Source organism: Anas acuta, chromosome 12, assembly GCF_963932015.1.
Source record: "Anas acuta chromosome 12, bAnaAcu1.1, whole genome shotgun sequence".
Taxonomy (NCBI): Eukaryota; Metazoa; Chordata; class Aves; order Anseriformes; family Anatidae; genus Anas; species Anas acuta.
In genome coordinates this window covers 1,607,592-1,626,283 of record NC_088990.1, presented here as the reverse complement: position 1 = coordinate 1,626,283, position 18,692 = coordinate 1,607,592, and the positions used below count along the sequence as shown (strand labels likewise).

At 55.0% G+C, this 18,692-nt stretch overlaps 1 protein-coding gene across 2 annotated transcripts in view; it reads right to left on the bottom strand.

Annotated features, from left to right (window-relative positions):
• Positions 1-18,692, bottom strand: part of ITGA11 (integrin subunit alpha 11) — a 41,195-nt gene that overhangs the window by 8,945 nt on the left and 13,558 nt on the right. For both annotated transcript variants that reach the window (XM_068695384.1, XM_068695383.1), the window contains exons 3-21: positions 17,105-17,214; positions 15,199-15,290; positions 14,826-14,940; positions 13,778-13,905; positions 12,731-12,879; positions 11,899-12,043; positions 11,578-11,743; positions 10,863-10,933; positions 10,162-10,306; positions 8,285-8,433; positions 8,005-8,145; positions 7,248-7,451; positions 6,564-6,694; positions 5,739-5,905; positions 4,466-4,608; positions 3,566-3,676; positions 2,909-2,994; positions 1,829-2,036; positions 536-634 (exon numbers count right to left, since the gene is read on the bottom strand). In XM_068695384.1, the coding sequence (XP_068551485.1) occupies positions 536-634; positions 1,829-2,036; positions 2,909-2,994; positions 3,566-3,676; positions 4,466-4,608; positions 5,739-5,905; positions 6,564-6,694; positions 7,248-7,451; positions 8,005-8,145; positions 8,285-8,433; positions 10,162-10,306; positions 10,863-10,933; positions 11,578-11,743; positions 11,899-12,043; positions 12,731-12,879; positions 13,778-13,905; positions 14,826-14,940; positions 15,199-15,290; positions 17,105-17,214 (2,560 nt within the window). The remainder of the gene's footprint in view (positions 1-535; positions 635-1,828; positions 2,037-2,908; positions 2,995-3,565; positions 3,677-4,465; positions 4,609-5,738; positions 5,906-6,563; positions 6,695-7,247; positions 7,452-8,004; positions 8,146-8,284; positions 8,434-10,161; positions 10,307-10,862; positions 10,934-11,577; positions 11,744-11,898; positions 12,044-12,730; positions 12,880-13,777; positions 13,906-14,825; positions 14,941-15,198; positions 15,291-17,104; positions 17,215-18,692) is intronic.

Sequence of the window (18,692 nt, the reverse complement as noted above, 5' to 3'; positions counted from 1 at the left end):
AATGACCTCAAACTGTCTGGGACGGCACAGCTGATTATAATATTAGCGCTCCTGCTGCTCGCCGGCCAAATTTCCATTTCCAGCTTGTCTTTGTCTTGGCAGGACCTGGCCTACCTGATGCCACGCAGATGCATTCCCAGCCCCCGTAGGTCATGGGGAGTCGGGCTGCTCCCTCCTCGCACATGGCCACAGGCATCCAAGAGGGGTTTATTATTTTTTTTTTGGGAGCTTTAAAGCCCGGAGAGGTGCCTGGAGCTCGTCTGTCATTTCTGAGCTCCTGACAGGCGAAGGCTCTGGCCGGACGTGGTGGTTGGAAAGATTTCATCACGAGGGGCTTGGTTGGATGTGGGGAGGGCAGGTGGCATCTCACGGGGAGCGTGGGGGCTTCGTGTTTGTTAATCCGAGTCAGGAAAAGGCGCAGTGGAAAGGCAGAGTGGAAAATTTGGGTCCCGCTGGTGTAAATGAAGTGGCACCCCCCTCCCCCTGCACACCTGGGGCTCCCAAAGCGAAGCTGTTTTCGGGGGAACTGCCTTACCTTGGCTTTCGCTCGGAAGAAGGGGTAGCTCACGTTGCAGACTCGCTTGTTGGGGTGCTTCTCGTCGCTCATGCAGTCGATGTTGATGTCTGTGTCATCCTGAAACGGGATGCGGGGTTTTCATGACGTGGGGTTTGGCCACGGGCACCAGCCCCACAGCCACACACTTCACGGAGCCAGCCAGCTATTGTGCCTCGGGAGAGGGGCAGTAACTTTTGGGGAACACAAACAAGCAAGCAAAAGCCTCCCTGCAGGCTGGCAGGGCCGTTCCTGGAGAGCAGCACCTCTAACCCACACCTTCCAGCCTCCCCAGTGAAATCCTCTGCCAAAATTCAGCTACGGAGATGAGCGAATAAATCTGATTATTCTTGGCATTGTGGTCAGGAAGACGATTTGTTTGTGCTCACGGCTCACAGGGAAGCGTGAGATAACTACAGATGTTGTTCTGCAGGGCCACTGGCTAAGGGGTAAGAATTAATTAGCTCGTCTCAATAATTGGGTGCCTGCTGCTGGAACGCCCTCCAGCTCGCCAGCGGGGCTGGGAAGCTTTTGCCCATTGCTCCCAACCATCTCCCTCTGCTTGGCGAGCTGCTTGATGGCAGCACGAGGCTTCTGCAACCAGATGAAAATGTTTTCGGTAACCGCTGCTGCGTTGCTCTCCCTGTTACCTAGCATCGTGGGCTTTTCTTCCTCTGTTAATTGGGAGGAACCCATCACCAAACACTCCCCTCTCGCTTTGCGGGCGGCGTGCCCCACAATTTTCTGTTGGCACAGGGCTTAGGAAAACAAACCGTGGGCCACGCCACCCGCCGGCGGGTATGAAGTCACTGGGGGGGACCAGAGGGGGCTCAGCACCATCAGCAGCTTTCCCAGACCTCGCTGGGAGAGGCGAGGATTTGCATAGGGCTGGGTGGACGAGGGGCAGGAGCGGTGCCCGGGCAGGGTGCCTGTGGCACGGAGCAGCGCTGGCCATGTGGCTACTGGCCCCTGTGTGCAGGAGGTGAACCTCAGCTGCAGCAATGCAGCCCTGACGGGAACTTGGCCACGTGCAGCGAGTATTTTTAAACCGTTGGAGTAGGAAAATAAAGAGGGGAAAATCGGTTCATCTGCATCTGACCTTAGTTCAGGCTCGGAAGATGAAAGCGTTTCTGTGTTTCCAAAATAAAGAGGCCACGGATGCTCAGGAGCCAAGCCCGTACGCATGCCAAATTTATGAGGGGCAGAGAAATTTTGGGCTCTGGTTTTGGGCTCCCCAGCTGAGCAGGGGCTCCCCGCACAGCCCCGGTGCCGCACCTTGGGGATGAGGCTGGCGAACTGGAGGTTCCTGGAGAAGGAGATGTTGAGCACGGTGCTGTAGGCGTTCTCGCCGCGGTTCTCCAGCGTCGCCTCCACGGCCACCCTCCTCCTGGTGCTCTCGATGACGAAGACGGAGGCGTCGAAGGAGAGGCTGAAGGAGGAGCAGGCGGGCGCAGCCCTGCGCAGAGCCCTCCTGCAGTACTCCCTGCGGGAGGAGGCGGCCGTGAATCCCACGGGACTCGGGCACGGACCCTGCCCCTGGGCCCCTGCCCCTGCCCGGGGAGGTTTAGGAATCACGGCTTCCTCGTGTGGACCAGAGAGGAACGCTATTTTCCTTCTGATTTTTTGCATAATGGTGTCCAGCTGTCTGGGACCCAGTTATCCACCCGTAATGCAGCCGAGGAGTAAAAATAAAATCTGATCTGATGCCACCGACAAAGGGTGAGGACGGCGTTTAGCTCCGGCCAGGCTGAGATCGCCGTCCAGGGAAGTTCACCAACAGACTGCAGAGGCAGAACACGGAGTGATTTTGCAGACTTGGTGAGTGCTTGGGCCTTAATTTTCTTTATAAAAAATACGGGGAAAGGAAATTATAAAAGGTTTCACATCAGGGCTGCCTCCTCCCTTTAACAGCAGAGCAGCCAGGGAACGTGTCTATTCCAACAAGTAAACCCAAAAGTGATTTTCTCAGCAGAAATCACCCTTCTACCAGCTCTGAGCAGGGGTTCGGGCTCCTGTGCTCCTGAGGGATGACCTTTAAAAGCTCCTTAAGGGATCAGACCCAGCGTGTAATTACTTCTGCTGCGTGAGTCAAGCCTGCGACTGCCAGGCGGGTAACGCCAGCCTCAAATTTCGTCCCCTGTTATTTACTGATTTCTCTTTGGGGCCCATCACCACGGCACCAGATATCAGGAGCTTTGTGGGCTCCCTGACCAGACACCAGTTTGTTCCACCAGCAGCAGGAGCAGAATTGTCCCCAGGGACCAGGTCCCAGCTGCTGGTGGTCACTGGGGCTGTAGAGCCCCAGATTTAGGGAGCCAGATTTAGGGGGGAGGATGCTCGGTGGAACCCACTCACATGGCACTGGGCACGTCGCTTCGGGCGTCGAGGACCAGGTCAGGGACACAGTGCTCATCCTCGTTGCACCCATTCCAGAACGGGACCTGGTGGGGATGACAAGACAGCGGGGTGATGCTCTGTGCCCCTGGCTGTGAGCCGCAGGCTGCAGGGGGTCCTGGACATCTTGTGATCACAGGAGGGACGGGGGTCACAGCACCAGGACAAAGCAGCAGATGGTTCCCCCAGAGATAAACCCACTGACCAAGCTTAGCCCCAAATTGGCTTTTCAGCTCCAGCTCCGGACACTGGTGTCCTCTACAGTCCCTGAGCCCCTCCAGCTTCCAGCACCCCTGCGGGATGCTAATCACTCCTGATATGCACCCAGCCTTCAGCAGCTAAGCTCCCCTTTTCTCCCTCCACTTAAAGCCACATAAAACTGGGCAGGGGCAGACCCCAGGGCAGCACCCCACCTGCCGGGCAGCCAGAGCTCTAAAATCCCACAGCAAAACCACCCGGCAGGGAAACAAGAAACGGAGATGCTCAGCCTCTGGAAGAGCTTTGCAGGATTGCCCTTGCTGGGTGGATTTTGCTCAGCTCCAGCTGCCAGCAAGGATTCCTCCCCCACTGCCTTGCAAAGCCCCTGGTAAGGCCCCCAGGGGAGGGAGCTGCACGTACCGAAACCTTGAGCGAGGTGGGCCAGCCGTCGTCCAGCATGGGGCCGCTCTCGGGGTGCTCCAGCTCGTAGTCGACGGAGAACGTCACCGGCTTCACGTAGTCAGCCGTGTCCTGGGACAGGCAGAGAGCACGGCTGAAAGGGGCAGGACCTCTCCCAGCTCCCCCCGTGCCTTGCCCCTAACGCACGAGGTGCGCTGGGCTGCTCTGCACCGAGCTCCTTCTGGAGCTCAATCCCCGGCTCCGGCTCCAGAACCGAGTTTCCCAGAAGTTCATGGCAGTTCAGGCTGGGGTTTGGGGCCGGGCCAGTCTGGCAGCTCAGCCCTCGCTGGCTTCTGAAGAATTCTCATCATTCTCTGGGAATGTTTGATTTTGGCCAGGTTTGTGCATCAGCTGTTCCCCACGAGCCATGCCGAGGGTTTTGCTGGCTCCTGCGCTTAGGGAGATGAACCTGATGGTCTGGGCTGCAGAGGATGAGAGCAGCGGGGGCTGGCACGGGGATGCAGTGGCTCCCGACGGAAAATAAAAATGAATTTTCATAGATTTTGGAGCAGGAGGACCAGTCTGATCCAGGCACTGAGTGCACGCTGTCCCTGGTGCATGGTTAGTGGCTTGTAGAGGAGCGCACGGAGCAAGCTGGGGTGTGATGCAGCCCGTGCTGCAGCTCCGTGGCCCTGGTCCATCCCCAGCCACATCAAACCCAGCGTGAATAAATCCAGGCTCGTGGCCCAGGCTTGTTTCCAGCCACTTGAGGCCATCGACACCCCCACCTGTTGATGCATCCCCACTGCATCACTGCTTTGCGCGAGCAGAGCGGCATCGCGGGGGCAGACACAGCCCCGCAGCAGAGACTCCCATCCCATCCCCTTCCATCCCATCCCATCCTGTCCAGTCCCCACTTACCAGCACGTGGAAGTGGAGCCTGTCGCAGTGCTCCTGCCCCGCCAGCAGCACCAGTGCCTGGTGAGCGTGCCGCTCCCCGCTCTCGTCCAGGAGAGCCCGCGGCGTGTACCGCCGCTCGTCGATGGTGGCATTGTAATGCAGTGCTGCAACGAGAGCAGGGCGGCTCAGGGCTCTCCCCGTCCTCACATCTCCTGTGCACCGACCCCGGGCTAAAAATTGGGCTCTTGTGCACTCCAGTCCTGCTGGCAAGGCGCTGAGATGCCTCTGGGGGTGGAGGGCAGGGGCACGCCGCGGGGAAATTTGATTTGGCTGCTGTTGCCTTTAACCCGAATTTCTTTGGAATAAGCATCCACTTTCCAGGTCAAACCAGGAACTTCAAGACCGAGTAAAATTAGTGCAGGATATATAAATATTTGGCTCATATATCCACGTGCTGGCCTGTAACCCTTCTGGAGGTACTGCTGTGCTCTCCCCATGGCTTTGCTGCAGATGTTTGCTTCCTGCAGCGCAGGGGCAGCAGCCGAGGGTCCCCAGCTGGTGCTGAGCAGGAGGAATCTGCGCCCACCACAGCACCATGGCACAAAACGTGCAGGGAAGCAAAGAGCTGGCAGCAGCGCTGCCCACAGGGAGGCATTTCTGGGTAGAAATCACGTGAAAATGAATACATTTGGCTCTGCTCGTGACCTGCTTTTTCCCGTGCCGGAACGCCCTGCGAGAGCGATTGCTGCCGGGTCCCGGGGGCTGAGCCGCCCTCGTTCCCTCCTGCTGAGCCACAGGCACCCCCTGGGTGGGCGCGGGGTCACGGCTACGTGCGGGGCTTTCAAAGCAGAGCCGGCCAACCCGGCCATAAAGATCCCCTGAGCCGTTCAGCAGGGCGCACATCTGGTCTGCAGATGTGTCCCGCGGCAGGGGAAGGATGGAGGAGGTCTGCGGGACAGCCACGTCCCCTCCTGCCCTGCCCCGGGGGCTGCGAGGTGCTGAGAACAGCGCTGTCACATACATCATGGCCAGGCAAGCCTGGGACAGAGGTGAGAGGAGGCTGAGCCCTGCCAAGGGTTTGTCCTTGGGGAGCTCCTTGGCACGGTGCAGCGGCGGAGCGGGGTCCCCGCTATGCTAGCCAGGAGCAAAAAGGGTTTGAGGCTGCTGGTGGTGTGCACACCCCAAACACACCAAGCTCCTGGCTGGTTCCCCGAGCTGGGATCTCCCTCGGGGCTGGAGAGCCCCGTACTGAGTGATTTGGGGGTTTTGCAGCACCAGCAGCCCCGCTGCTTACCCACGCTGGCTGTCTGGAAGTGGGCCGAGAGGAAGACGGCGGTGAAGCAGATGAAGGCCGACATGCAGGTGGCATCCTTCCCGTTCCGCTTGCAGTCCTTGGTGAAGATGTTGATTTTGGAGGGCTCGAAGCGGATGCTGGCGTTGATCTGGACGACGCTGCGGGACCTGGGGGGGTGAGCGAGGGCCGGGAGGTCGCTGCAGCACGGGGCACCCACGCGCGGCTCCGCAGCCCCCGGGAGGCTCCCACGTCTCCAGGGGAGCCCTTTCCACACCGTTCCCAAAGGCCACCACGAGGTGCTGACCTGCCCTCAGCTCGGCTGTGTAATTTTGGAGGAATAAATTCTCCAGCATGCGTTGGCCTCCTGCTTATGGCAGTGAAGAGGCTCAGCACTGAGGGCAGGATTCGGCCCCTTGCACCCACATCAGCGTGTCCGAAGCCAGCCCCGGGGTGGGTGCAGGTGGCACAGCTCTGCTGGGGCAGCTACCTCCGTCCTAACAGCCTCAAGGGGCCTTAAAAATGTTAATCAGATTGGAAAACACCGAGTCGCTTTGTTAAATAAGGAGAGAGGGAATCTGAGCGAATCATCACAGATGAAATCACTGCTTTGAAGCTCTTGGGGAACTAACAAGGAAATTGCGCACAAAACAACCCCGATGTCTTGCTAGGGCTCTGCTGCATCTGAAATCCCCTGGCCCTGCTTGGAGAAGGGTTGTTATTCTGGAAAGATGGGTCGGATTTTTGGGAGGTTACTTCTCCCCTGGAAACGTGAGCGAATTGCAACGAAATTGGGGCAGGGGCAGTGCCAAATGAGACGCAGCTAACCAGAGCAGCACGGCGTTCCCCAGAGAGCCGACAGCTAAGTCCACAAGCCCATCTTCGTTCATGTCCAGCTGTCCATGGATGCTGCATCCAAAATACATCAGGCCTGGTCCGAGGTCTGCAGCTGCTATCCGCTGAAAAAGCAAAAAAAGGGGGAAAAAAAAATAATCCAGCCTGGTTTCCATCAGGAGCAGCTCTGCCTGTGAAGCTGGCCTCCAGCCGCAGCCGCACGGAGGGGGCTTCACACGTGAGCAGGGGCACGCTGAGGGTCACTGTGCCAGTCCCTGCCACGTTACTGGGTTCCCCTTCCCCAGTAATTACACCAAACTTAATTTTGGGACTGAGAGCACTTTCCCCTCGGAGACACCATCCAAAGATTTCTGCTGACATTCACTGTTTCTCACAAGTGTTTCTAATATTTTATCCAAGGCAAGCCCCTGCACTGAGCGCTAAGCATTTCCCCTAATTTTTAGCATGTTTTCCATACCATACACTTGTTTTGCCTCGGGCCCACCAAAACAGAAGCTAGCTGGTGACTGTGCAAGGAGGAAATACTGAGCACGAATTACTGGCCCGTGGAAGTCTGTGACCGAACACCCTCCGACTGCGCTGGCGCCCACGGACATCGACTTCACGCTGGGTTTGGTTGGTGAAGGATGGGGCCGACCAAAACCCCGGGAGCTGTACCTGCTTGTACTTCTTCAGGACGGTCTCCTGGAAGCCGAGGAAGATGTATATTGCTCCTTGGTGGTCGTCCTCCAAGGGCGCCCCAACCACCACGTCGTTGTAGGAGTCCTGGTTGAGGTCGGGCACGGCGGCGATGCAGGAGCCGAAGCGGGAGTTCTGGTAGCCCTGCAGGTCCCCCAGGGCCCCGCTGGAAACAAAGCGGTTCTGGGGGGATAAAAGGGGAAAAAATAACTCAGCAGCAAGCTTGGAAAGCCAGGAAAAACCCCCAAAGGCAAACGGACAAGAAGCAACCCCTTGGAGTCCTGTAAAATAAAGATCCCGACACCTATCCACGGAGCCTTTCATGAGAAGGAAATGGGGTGAGCCTTCAGCCGAGGTGTGGGTGAGCCCCATGCTGATGGCTGCTTTGCCTTCCTTTTAGAGCAACATAAATAATTGCACGAAATTTTGGCTTTAGATATGGGGATCCCTGCTGTGCCGGGCAGCCTGCGCAGCCTTGAATTTTGAGCACCATCTCCTTGCTGCTCCTGAATCCCCAGGGCCCGTCAGATTTGGGTCAGAAACTGCATTTTTTTTTTTTTTTTTTTTACCACGATTTTAGGGCGGCAAAGCAGCAGGCAGGAAAACAAGTATGATACGTCCCACCTGTGCCCCAAATTGCTGGTGAAGGAGACAACATCGCCCTGCGCATCCCACCCTGGGGGCTGTGGGCGAGGGGACCCCAGGGACCCGCGGTGGTGCCCGGGTGTGCCCGTACCTCTCGCAGGGCGTAGACGTAGACCTTGCCCCTCTCCCTGCCCTCGCTGAAGTACATGGGGGCTCCCACCAGCAGCACGTCCGTGACACCATCACCGTTCACGTCCAGGGAGTTGATCTCACTTCCGTAGTAGGAACCGATCTGGGGGGAGACAGGAGAGGACGGCTCAAACCCCTTCCTTCCCCAAACTTTGGAGCCGTGGGTGCAGGAGATCCCTGACCGTGGGCACGTTGTGCTGCTGAGCCTTTTAAACACTCCGAGCACCGTGCCCCGGCGTTACCTGCTCGCCCTTCAGCGCCTGGTGGATGGTGAGGTTGCGGTTGTTGTGCATGGTGAAGATGATGACCTTCCCCGTGTGGTTGAACCGCGGCGCTCCCGCCACGTAGAGCCGCTCGCGGGCGGTGGACACGACGGAGGAGACGGTGTAACCTGCATTTTGGGGGTGGGGGTGAGCAGGATCTGTCCCCCTGCTCGCCCTCCATCCCACAGCCTGCCTGGGGTCACCTCCGTGCTGCCTGGCCAGCGACGCAGTGATGCAGGTAAAACCCCCATCATCACGCACGGAAGGTTTTGCTGATGCAAAACCGCCCTGTGCCACTTGCTCACGGTGGGCTTATGCAGGAATATAATGCTGGGGTTGCAAAATCCCCTTTTTCAGACTTGCAGGCAGCTCCAGGCTTCTGCACATTCGCAGCTGGTTTTAAACGCTGCTTAAATTATCAGACACTCCAAGCACGGCCAACACTAAAGCTGGATCAGATCCCTCAGGGTCACACCAAGCTGAGTTTTCTGTAAGATAAGGGCTGGTGGGGCTTCCAGAGCCCTTTCCCTGGGCACTGACCGTCCCTTAGTCTCTGCCTTCCCATATATTCCCCTCCTGGGAGGAGATTTCTAAGCAGAGCATCAGCCCCGAAGCACCCAGGTCCCGGAGCTGGGCTGCCGTGCCGCAGGATGCACCAGGGCTTTCTTAACATTCCTGTCTTTCCCATTGCTTCCAGTAAGCAAAACAGCACCTGGGGCTGTTTGTGTCCCCATCCAGAGGGGGAAGAGCCTCCACGTGCCGGGGGGTGACCCCACAGCCCCCAAAACCCTGCTCCGTGCCCAGCTGGGCACGCACAGCCCGGGCAGAGGCTGCGTTTTGCAACCAGCCTGGGATCCTCACGGCGGGGCTCCCACACATGGAACGGATTAGCACAGCAGGTATTTCCTCCCCGGGCATGAAATTTCATCAGTGTTTCTTAAACTGTTCCAGTAAGCACTGCGAATGACCCGGGCTGGACGGGGTCTGAGCTGCTTCTGCGCTCGAGTCGTGTTTGTGCGGCACGAAGCAGGCGCCGCGGGGCTCTCCCCGGGTGCCAGGGGCAGGGCAGGGCCAAATGTTAAGCAAATATTCAGCACCCGAATATGAAACACCCAAATATGTAGAGCCCAAATATAAAGCAAATCTTAAGCGCCCAAATATGAAGAGCCCAAATATAAATCAAACATTAAGTGCCCAAATATTAGGTGCCCAAATATTAAGTGCCCAAATACTAAGAGCCCAAATATTGAGAGCCCAAATATAAATCAAACATTAAGCACCCAAATATTAGGTGCCCAAATATTAAGCGCCCAAATACAAAGAGTCCAAATACTAAGAGTCCAAATATTAAGAGCCCAAATATTAAGACCTCAAATATTAAATGCCCAAATATTAAACCCCCAAATACTAAGCACCCAAATTTCTAAGCAAATATTAAGCAACCATATATCAAGCACTCAAATATTAAGCAAATATTAAGCACCCTAATATTAAGAGCCCAAATACGAATCAAAAATCAAACACCCAAATATCGAGTGCCCAAATTTTAAGAGCCCAAACATTAAGAAAATATTAAGCAATCAAATATCAAGCACACAATTATGAAGCACCCAGATATTAAGCAAATATTAAGTACCCAAATATTAAGCATCCAAATGTTACGCACCCAAATATTAAGAGCCCAAATATAAAGCAAATATTAAGCACCAAAATATTAAGTGCCCAAATATTAAGCGCCTAAATATAAAGCAAATATTAAGCACCCAAATATTAGGCACCCTAATATGAAGCACCCAAACATTAAGCACCCAACCACGACCACATCCCAGCGATTGTGCCCGGCGGGGGTCCCTCACCCAGGTAGGCGCCGTGGTTCTTCAGCTCCTCGGGGAACTCCTGGAGGTAGGACTCGCGCAGTGGGATCACCTTCCCGCTGCTGGTCTCCTTCAGCACGGCCCCGTTCCAGTCGTAGGCACCCACAGCCCCCAGTAGGATCCCATCCTAGGGGGGGGGACAGCAGCCGTCGGCACAGAGCCAGAGCAAAGGCACCGAAAATCCCGTGCCAAAGCTCTGCAGGTGGCCTTGGGGATGGGTTTGGGGCCTCTTTTTGTGCTATTTTTCCCCTATCAGAAGCAATTCTTGCCCTCACCGCCCGTAGGGGTGAAGCTGATGCATGCTGAGGATGAAATGGGTGAGGAATCAGTGGGCTGGGTTTTGTGGGGGAATGCTCACGGGGGTCCCTAATCCTGGGCTGTGTGCCCACTGGGGGCTGCAGGGTGCGGGGAGGGAAAACAGTGAATGGTCCCTCCCAGAAAATAAAATATTAAAATAAAATAAAATAAAATAAAATAAAATAAAATAAAATAAAATAAAATAAAATAAAATAAAATAAAATAAAATAAAATAAAATAAAATAAAATAAAATAAAATAGGCTGAACAGCCCGAATTCACAGCCTGAACTCCTCCTCTGCACTCCCTCCCCACCCGTTTTCCACCGGTCAGCCGCCCACAGCAAACGCGCAGGCGGGAGCAAAGCAGCGGGGTCACTTCTCTTACTTCCACGATGTGCGATGAGAAGCCCGTCTGGGACATCTCCAGTCCAAAGGAGATTTCATTCTTGTTGGTTCCTTCAATACAAACAAACAAAGACGTTGTCGTTAAGGGGAAGCTTTCCAGGAGATGAGCCCTGGCTCTGGCTGGGCTGCAGGGCCACCTCCACCCTGCTGGAGCACAAAGGTGCCCCCCCCTAAATACCCCCAGCTACACATGCTCGTGCTGCTAATGAGCCACTGAATAAATGCAGAATAAATAAATTGTCAGAGTGCTGCCTCGTGTCCTGGCTGCAGACTGCGGGATCTCATAAACGTGCGGGTTCAGAGGATCTCACTTAATTATTGCAACTGGCTGAAATTCCTCACCCAGCGAAATGTTCCTCCACAGGAGTGCTGGGCTGGCTGAGATCACTGCTGGGGAGTTTATGGGCTGGTTTGACCCAAATTTCCCCAGACACAAACGTTCAGTGAAAACCCTCCACCTTTTGTTTCAAGGCTTTGTCCCAATATGCCATTTTCTTACGAAATTTAGAGAAATGTCGTTTTAAAGACAAACAAGCGTGGAAGGAAAAAGGAAAAAAAGCTTTTTATCAGACAAAACGTGCGTGCTGGGGTGTGTGCATCACCTGGAGGCTCCATATTCCTGCCCCCCCCAGTATGAACCATTCCCAAAATGACCCAGCACAGCAAATCTGGCTGAGGGGAGGAGCCCCGCTCACCTTCCAGGCTAAAAATCCTTTCCCCCAGCGCGTCCACGATGTCTTTGAGCGCTGCCTCGTCGGTGACGTTGAAGAAGTGCTTGTCATCGGGGTCGCTCGCTATGAATTTTATCTCGTTCAGAAAGGCTTCGGGATTGATCCCTCTTCGGTTATAATAACCCAGTACCTGGGGTTGGGAGAGGAAGGTGTCGGGCGTTTCCACGCGATGGATAAAGCGGCCCCAAAGCACCCCAAATCTTTGTGCCTGGCACCCCGCGATGGGAGCAGCCTGGGGGGCTGTAAGGATGGACGTGATTCGGGTGCCCACCCCCCGGCACTCACCGCCACCGCGTATCTGGTGACGTTGTCCTTCTCGCTGTCCTCGATCACCTTCTCCAGGTCTGGGCTGTCGTGCGACTCTCCATCTGTGATTACAATCATTACTCTCTTTGCCCCTTTCCGGCCACCTTTCTGAAACGCTTCCGAGCTGCAATTGAAGAGATGCCCTGGGCTGCTCAGCGTCGCCGGCGGGGTCGTGGCAGCCCCCCGCGCGCTCGCCCGTGTCCCCGAGGTGTCACACGGAGCCCTGCGTGCCCTGCGGTGGGACACGAGCCCCAGTGGCCAGGTCACAAAGCACAGCGGGGGAATTAAGGGGCTGTTGGCACACAGGGAGGTGCAGTGGGGTGCGGGATGCTCAGGGAGTGCTTTAGGACTTTGTAAAAGGGTTTTTTCCTCTAGTGGAGCTGGCTTTTTGCGGAGAGCATCCTTTAACTCGGCAGGATGCACTAAATCTGGAATATGGGTCAGGCTGCGGTAAAAATACGCAGGGACAGAGTTAGCCCTGGATAAATGAGGAGATGGAGCTGTGGGTCGGGGCTGTGCTGGGCACCCCAGTACCCACTGGGTGAGCAGAAGAGCAGGGAAGCTGCAGGGCAGCACTGGGGGCTGAGCTCTGGGTGCTTTCAGAAAGAGGAGACACGTTCAGGATCCGCTCCTGTGCCCAACCCCGGTCCCTCTCCAGCTCGGGGTTCAGCCCTTGAAAAGCATCAGATGAGGACTGGGCATTTTTGGAGAAGCATGCTGAGCCCCTGCAAGGAGGGATGGAGCGTGGGGGGGGGAGAAGGGAATTAAAAGTCACTGCAAACTCGTTGGGGTGAACGCGAGAGATTTTTACCGAGCAAACTCTATCCCGTAGGCAGTCCTGGTTTCTGTGCCTCCTCGTTGCTCTATGTGACTGGCAGCTGCCACCACGTCTTTTACAGACCTGTAGTCATTTAAGTGAAACTCGTGGACCACGTCTTCTCCATACTGAACCACGCCGACCTGGGGAGTACAGACAGCTCACACCAAGAGCACAGGAGCACCAGGGCTGCATTTTGGGCACCCCGACGCTGTGAGCTGCCTGGGAACCACGGGCAGCAGCACGCTGCTGGCCTGGTGCCTGCTCCACCACCCAAAAAATGCACCACGACATTGCATGACCGAGCATCCACTTGCGTGTGCGCAAGCTGCTGCAGGGGGGTTTGCCACAGACGCCTCCTAAAATTGGGCCAGGCAAAAGGAAAAAATAAAAGAGGTAAAAGCGCAGCAGGAACTGGACGGTATTTTGCCAGCGTTTGGGGCCAGCAGTGACAATAAATATCAAGGCCCAAGAATGTCTGCAGTTGTGTTCACCCACGGAAGAGGAAGCCACTGGGAACAGGGACTCGGCAGTTTCTCAGCCAGTTTCTCAGCTCAATTCTCTTTCCATTTTCTGCCTGCTGTTGCCCCCTGGCACACAGGTGCAGGACAACGCATCCATGCTGTGCTGTAGCCCCACAGAAACCCCAAACAAGAACAGGACAGGGTTATTTGTGCAAAACACTGAGGACTCAGGAGCAGCCAGAACACAGCTGCCCTCCCTTTCTTTGCTCGTCATGGAGCTGAGCACAATCCCTGCGCAACCAAGCGCACGACTGCAGGGCAAGACTCCGAAATTTCCATATGATTTCATCCTCCCCATGCCTGGCCGGGGTGTGGGTTGCTGCTCTCCCCGTAGCTCATCTAAGGACATTAATGTGAGCATTATTTCCATGGGCTCAGCTTTAGAAGGCATACGCTGGACGTTCCTTTTGAGAAAGCACAGGGCTAAATTACGGTGCTTTTTGGCAGGAAAGAGACTTTGAGAAAAGCCGGAGGAATCTACGTGACACGGGAACGCACGAGCCGTGCACGGGCTTACTTGTATCTGGCCGGGGCCGATGTAAAATTTTTTCAAGATGTTGATCAGGAAGTGCTGAACTTCAACCCAAGGGTAGATGCTGTTTGATCCGTCCAGGACTATGATGATGTCCATGTACGTCTGGCATCCTGTGAAAAATACGCGGCGCGTTATTGAACGGCCTTGGCAGCGCTTGTGAAGGGGGGATTTATGGCCTCATTCCTTGCGGGCAGGTACTTGCTCTTGTGATTTGTTGGGAAAAAAAAAAAGAAATCTGACTTCAATCGTTCCTAAAGCCCTTCACTGCAATATTCGCTGCAATAGGGCAGACAGAAGCCACGTGCATCCTCTCTGCCAAGAGGAGTCTGGATGACTTTCTAAGAATAACGCCCCGCGGTACTGGCTCTGATTCAGATTTGGGCTTCTATCCTGCCTCATGAGCTACGTACATCAAAGGGCATCCCCCTGCGGGCAGGATCCGGGCCCTGCTCCCCCCTCAGCGCCATGTGGTGCTCCCGAGCCTTTTCTGCCTCTGCCACCCAAAAATCCCAATTCTCCCCCAAGCCGGGATGGGGAGAAAGAGCACTTACAAAGGCTGGTGCAGGGCAGCCCTCTGTAGTTTCCTACCACCCATGGGAAAGCCAGGAAGCTCCTATTATTGCCTCAAAATCTAATCGTGTCCCCAAATCTACAAATTTGGGCCAGAACATTTAGCATCCAGTCAATGAGCTCTTTGTTTTGTGCGGCCAAGCTCTGAATTCTTCCCCTATTTTTCCTTCCGAGCCGCGCTGATAAAATATTCTGGATGCTTTTTGTTCTGTTTTGGGGAGAATAAGGTATTTTTTGTCTTCCCCGAGTGTCAGTCAGAAGGAAAATGTTTACCAGATGTCTGCGTTTGTGACCCCCTTTGAATCACTTCCCTGCAATAATTTCCTCCGCTATCTCGCCTCCTGGCAAGCGCTGACGGAGCTTTGTTGGCTCAGTGGTACCGAAGTGCTCAGGGCACAGAAATTTGTGCTAGTTTTGAGCTCGGGGTGAGGGCTAGAGGCTATATAAGAATTTCTCCTACTCTGCAGAGCTGGGGCCACGGTCTTGGCGAATCTGAAGTTGGCGTTGACGCGGGAGCACATCCCCGTGGTGTAGTAGGAGCTGCCGCACTCGTGGGACCAGAGCGGGCTGCAGGCCTGGGGAAAACCAAAAAGAAAGCATCAGGGATGGGCCTGAAAATGCCACTTTTTCACCGCCTGGGTGCCGAGAGGCTGGGCAGGAGGAGGTGGGGAGAGCAGGGGCGCGGAGCATCACTGCCAGGCAGAGCTAAACCCCGAAAGAGCAGAGAGGGGTGGCAAAGACCTGGAAAAAGACGTGCCCGCATGCAGCCATCCAAACATGCACAGCAGGGCGCAACATCTGCGTGCACCTCTACACGGACCCTCGGCCCTCACCAGGAAGCTGCTGTCCTTGGGGTTGGTGGCCAGGCTGAGCCCCAGGCGCATGTTGTCCTTCCTCTCGGACACGTTGGACAGCGTGACTCTTCCTTCGGAGAGAGGAGCTGGTTAGCGGGGCGCAGCACGCCTCGGTGCCGTGGGGTTTTTTTTTGCTTTCCCTTTTGTTTTTGCAGCAGTTGTCAAGATAAGACTTTTTTTTTCTTTTTTTTTTTCTCTTGCCACAGCCAACAAAAGAGAAATTTCTTCTGGAAATTAGACTGTGAGTCACAGAGTCTTACGTAGTAAATCCTTAGGAAAGAAACCCTTCTGAGCAGCTCTAGCATCTCCTCCTTTATTGTCAGGCCAGCACGCACTTAGTGGCTGATTTATGTTTGTGCCTTTCTCTCATTTCCCATGTCACAGTCCAGAAACCAGAAATGGCCCACGGGGCCACCCTTTATTTAGGTTAACGGGAATAGCATTTAGCCCTGGCAAAAACACTTTCTAACCATCCGTTCCCCCTGCACAGCTTCGTGAGGGCACCCAAGCTTCCTCCGCCCCGGCTGGCGATGCTTAACCCTCGGTGATAGCCAGGGGGGGACCGTGGGGGTGACAGGGATGATGGGGACGATGGGGACAATGGGGACAATGGGGATGAGGCTCCTGCCAGCCTTTCTGGCTCCTGGGACTGCTCTGCACAAGCAGCACAGGACAGAGCCACAATGGTCACCTCGGCCACACGGGCACCTGGCATCCCCACAGGGCAGCCCTGTGCCTGCTTTTATTCAGGTGACCTCAAGGGATTGTGCCAACAAGACAAGTTAATCAAAAACAAAATAAAATAGAGTGTGCTCACGGAACTGATCTTTTCATCTGAAACTGGTTTCCAATGGGAAAAGATTGCTTTTTAGCAAGACTCAAATTTGCACACAAAAGAGATTTATTCCCTGGAAAAATCATGGTGTTCTCACAGCAAAAAACAACCAATCAAACACAAAAAAAACCCAACAACAACAACAACAAACACCACCGCAAAACAAAACAAAACAAAAGCCAAAGCAAAACAAAAAAATGCCCAACAAACCCACAATGCTTTCAAACAAAGATGTATTTGGTTCCAATCAATCAAATGCTGCGGATGAGCCAAAGCTCCTCCTCTCTTATCAGCTCTGGTAGAGACCCAGAAGAGTTTGGATTAATGATGATGACAAATAAAGTGGGAACTGCTGCTCCAGCGGGAAACCTCCCCAGACTTTGCCCCCGAGCCCCATCAGTGCTCCTCGAGACCCTGGGAAAGTCCCCGGCTCCCACGTCCCCCGCTGACATGGGGTGTGGGGCTTTGTCCCCTTTGGCCTCGCTGTCAGACAGAGACAGAGGAACCCTGACAAAGGGCCAGGCATTTCCCCCTCCTCGGGGCTGGCTGGGGATGTGTGAGACCCCCCAGATCTCTCCTCCTGCCATGGAAGGGCCCTGGGGGTGGTGAAGCTGGGCACCAGTTCCCCCAGTAGCTGGGCAGGATGGGGCTGGAGGCGAAACTTGCCTCCTGCCGGGGTGCCTGCACCCCCTGAGCATCCCCTAGTGGGACCACAAACTCCGTGACACGTTATCAGGTGTTTGATAGTGGGGTAACTCTGCTAACTCCGTCCTGATCGAATAAACTGAACATTTTAAACTCTTTTAAATAAATCACTTCTTTTAACTCTTGCCTGATTTGCCTCATTTTACCCTGTCGATGCTTAAAGCCCAGCACCGGGCGTCATACGAACACCTGAGCTAATGACCTCGTTCAAAAATCCTCCTGAAATGTGGTCCCCATGCTTTTGGGAGCAATCTGGGCAAGGCACCAAGGCGAATTTTAAAGAATAAAGCCGTGACAACGAGCAGAAGCTCATTAGAGGCGCCCTGCTCCCCCCGGGCCCCGTACCTAGGTTGAGCTTGGTGCAGTTGCTGGGGGTGTCGCTGGTCACCGGGCACTTGTAGACATCTCCCGTCTTCTGCTGCCCGTTGGTCTCGTAGGGGGCCCCCACCACCAGCCTGCAGGAAAGAGGAGCCCGTCAGTGGCCGTCAGAAAACAGAACGTGTTCCTGCAGGGATGGGGTCCCGACCCTCTTGTCTCTTGCCTCTTGCAGGGTGAAACCCCATCCCCACCAGCCCCAGGGGACCCTCCAAGCTGGCCGGATGAATCATGGAATCGTAGGATGGATTGGGTTGGAAGGGACCTTAAAGATCACCTAGCTCCAACCCCTGACCCCAGATGACTTGCTTGGACGCAAAACCCATCAGGTTATGGGGTTATGAGGTCTGCAAACCCATCTGCAGCACGGGGAGGAGCAGAGGACCCCCTTGTCCCCTCCTCTCGATGCATTTTCACGGCTGGCACAGGCAGCAGGACCAGCACCGATGCCCTCAGCATCCACCCGAGGTCCCCAAGGTGGCACTTCCCACTGCTGGGATCACCTTCGGGGCATGGATGTGTGCCAAGGAGTCCTGGCTCCTGCCGAGATACCCAAAGCAATAGGCAGTTGTAGCTCACGCTGGGGTCCGTGGGGAATTTTCCCCACTAAAAAGCTAAAAATGTGAATTTTGAGGACTTTTGCACCGAGCTGGGGTTGCTCGCTAGCAAACAGCCCGGAGCTGGTGGTGGGGTCAGCAGCCTGCAGGCGAGGAGCTGGCACCCGTCTGCACTTCAAAATAAGCCGAGGTTTATCAGCTGATAAAAGCACAAAGAGCCAGCGAGGGTGTGGGATGTATCTGGGACATTGCAAGCATTTTTCTCACTTTTTCCTGTGGACTTGAGCAGACCAGTCGAAAGCAGCAAACCGAAGGCGGAGGAGAGCAGGACCCGAGGAATTTGGCCGTCCCTTCCAGGCTAGTTCAAAAATACCCCGAACCGCGGGTTTCTGGCATCTCCTGCTCCCGACGTGTTAGCCCAAAATAAACCCAGTCCACTGCGTTTTGATTTCACAGCCCGATTGGTGGATGCAGCCGTCCCTGTCCGGATTGCTGAACAAACAGGACCTCTTTTGTTCTGGGTTGCCCTACACAACAGCTGGCGAAGCGACCGCTCCCAGCACAGATGTTCCCTGTTAGGCCAGAAACGGCCTTTTTTTTTTTTCTTTTCTTTTCTTTTTTTAAGCACTGCTTCTACAAAGACACTGAACACTCGTTCTTTTATCCCATCGCTATAAAACGGGATCGCTCGCCAACTGAAAACCTCCAAAATCGAAGAAGCGTTTAAGGATTCTCATGGAAATACTTCCTGTCTTACAGCTTCGCTGCTGACGAGGAGACTAATTAGGGTAAAATAACAACCATCTGGAACCGTCCCCGGTAGCATCCAGAGGCTCGGGCAGATCCGGTGCCTGCCCCTGGACCTGGACGAGGAGGTTCCTCGTGTGTCCCTGCTGTTGCCACACGATTGATGCTCATGGTCAGAAAGGGGGATGGCAGCAGATGTGAAAAGATATTGGGGGCGAGGAGGGAAAAAAAAACCTTGAAGGTGGGAAGGAAAA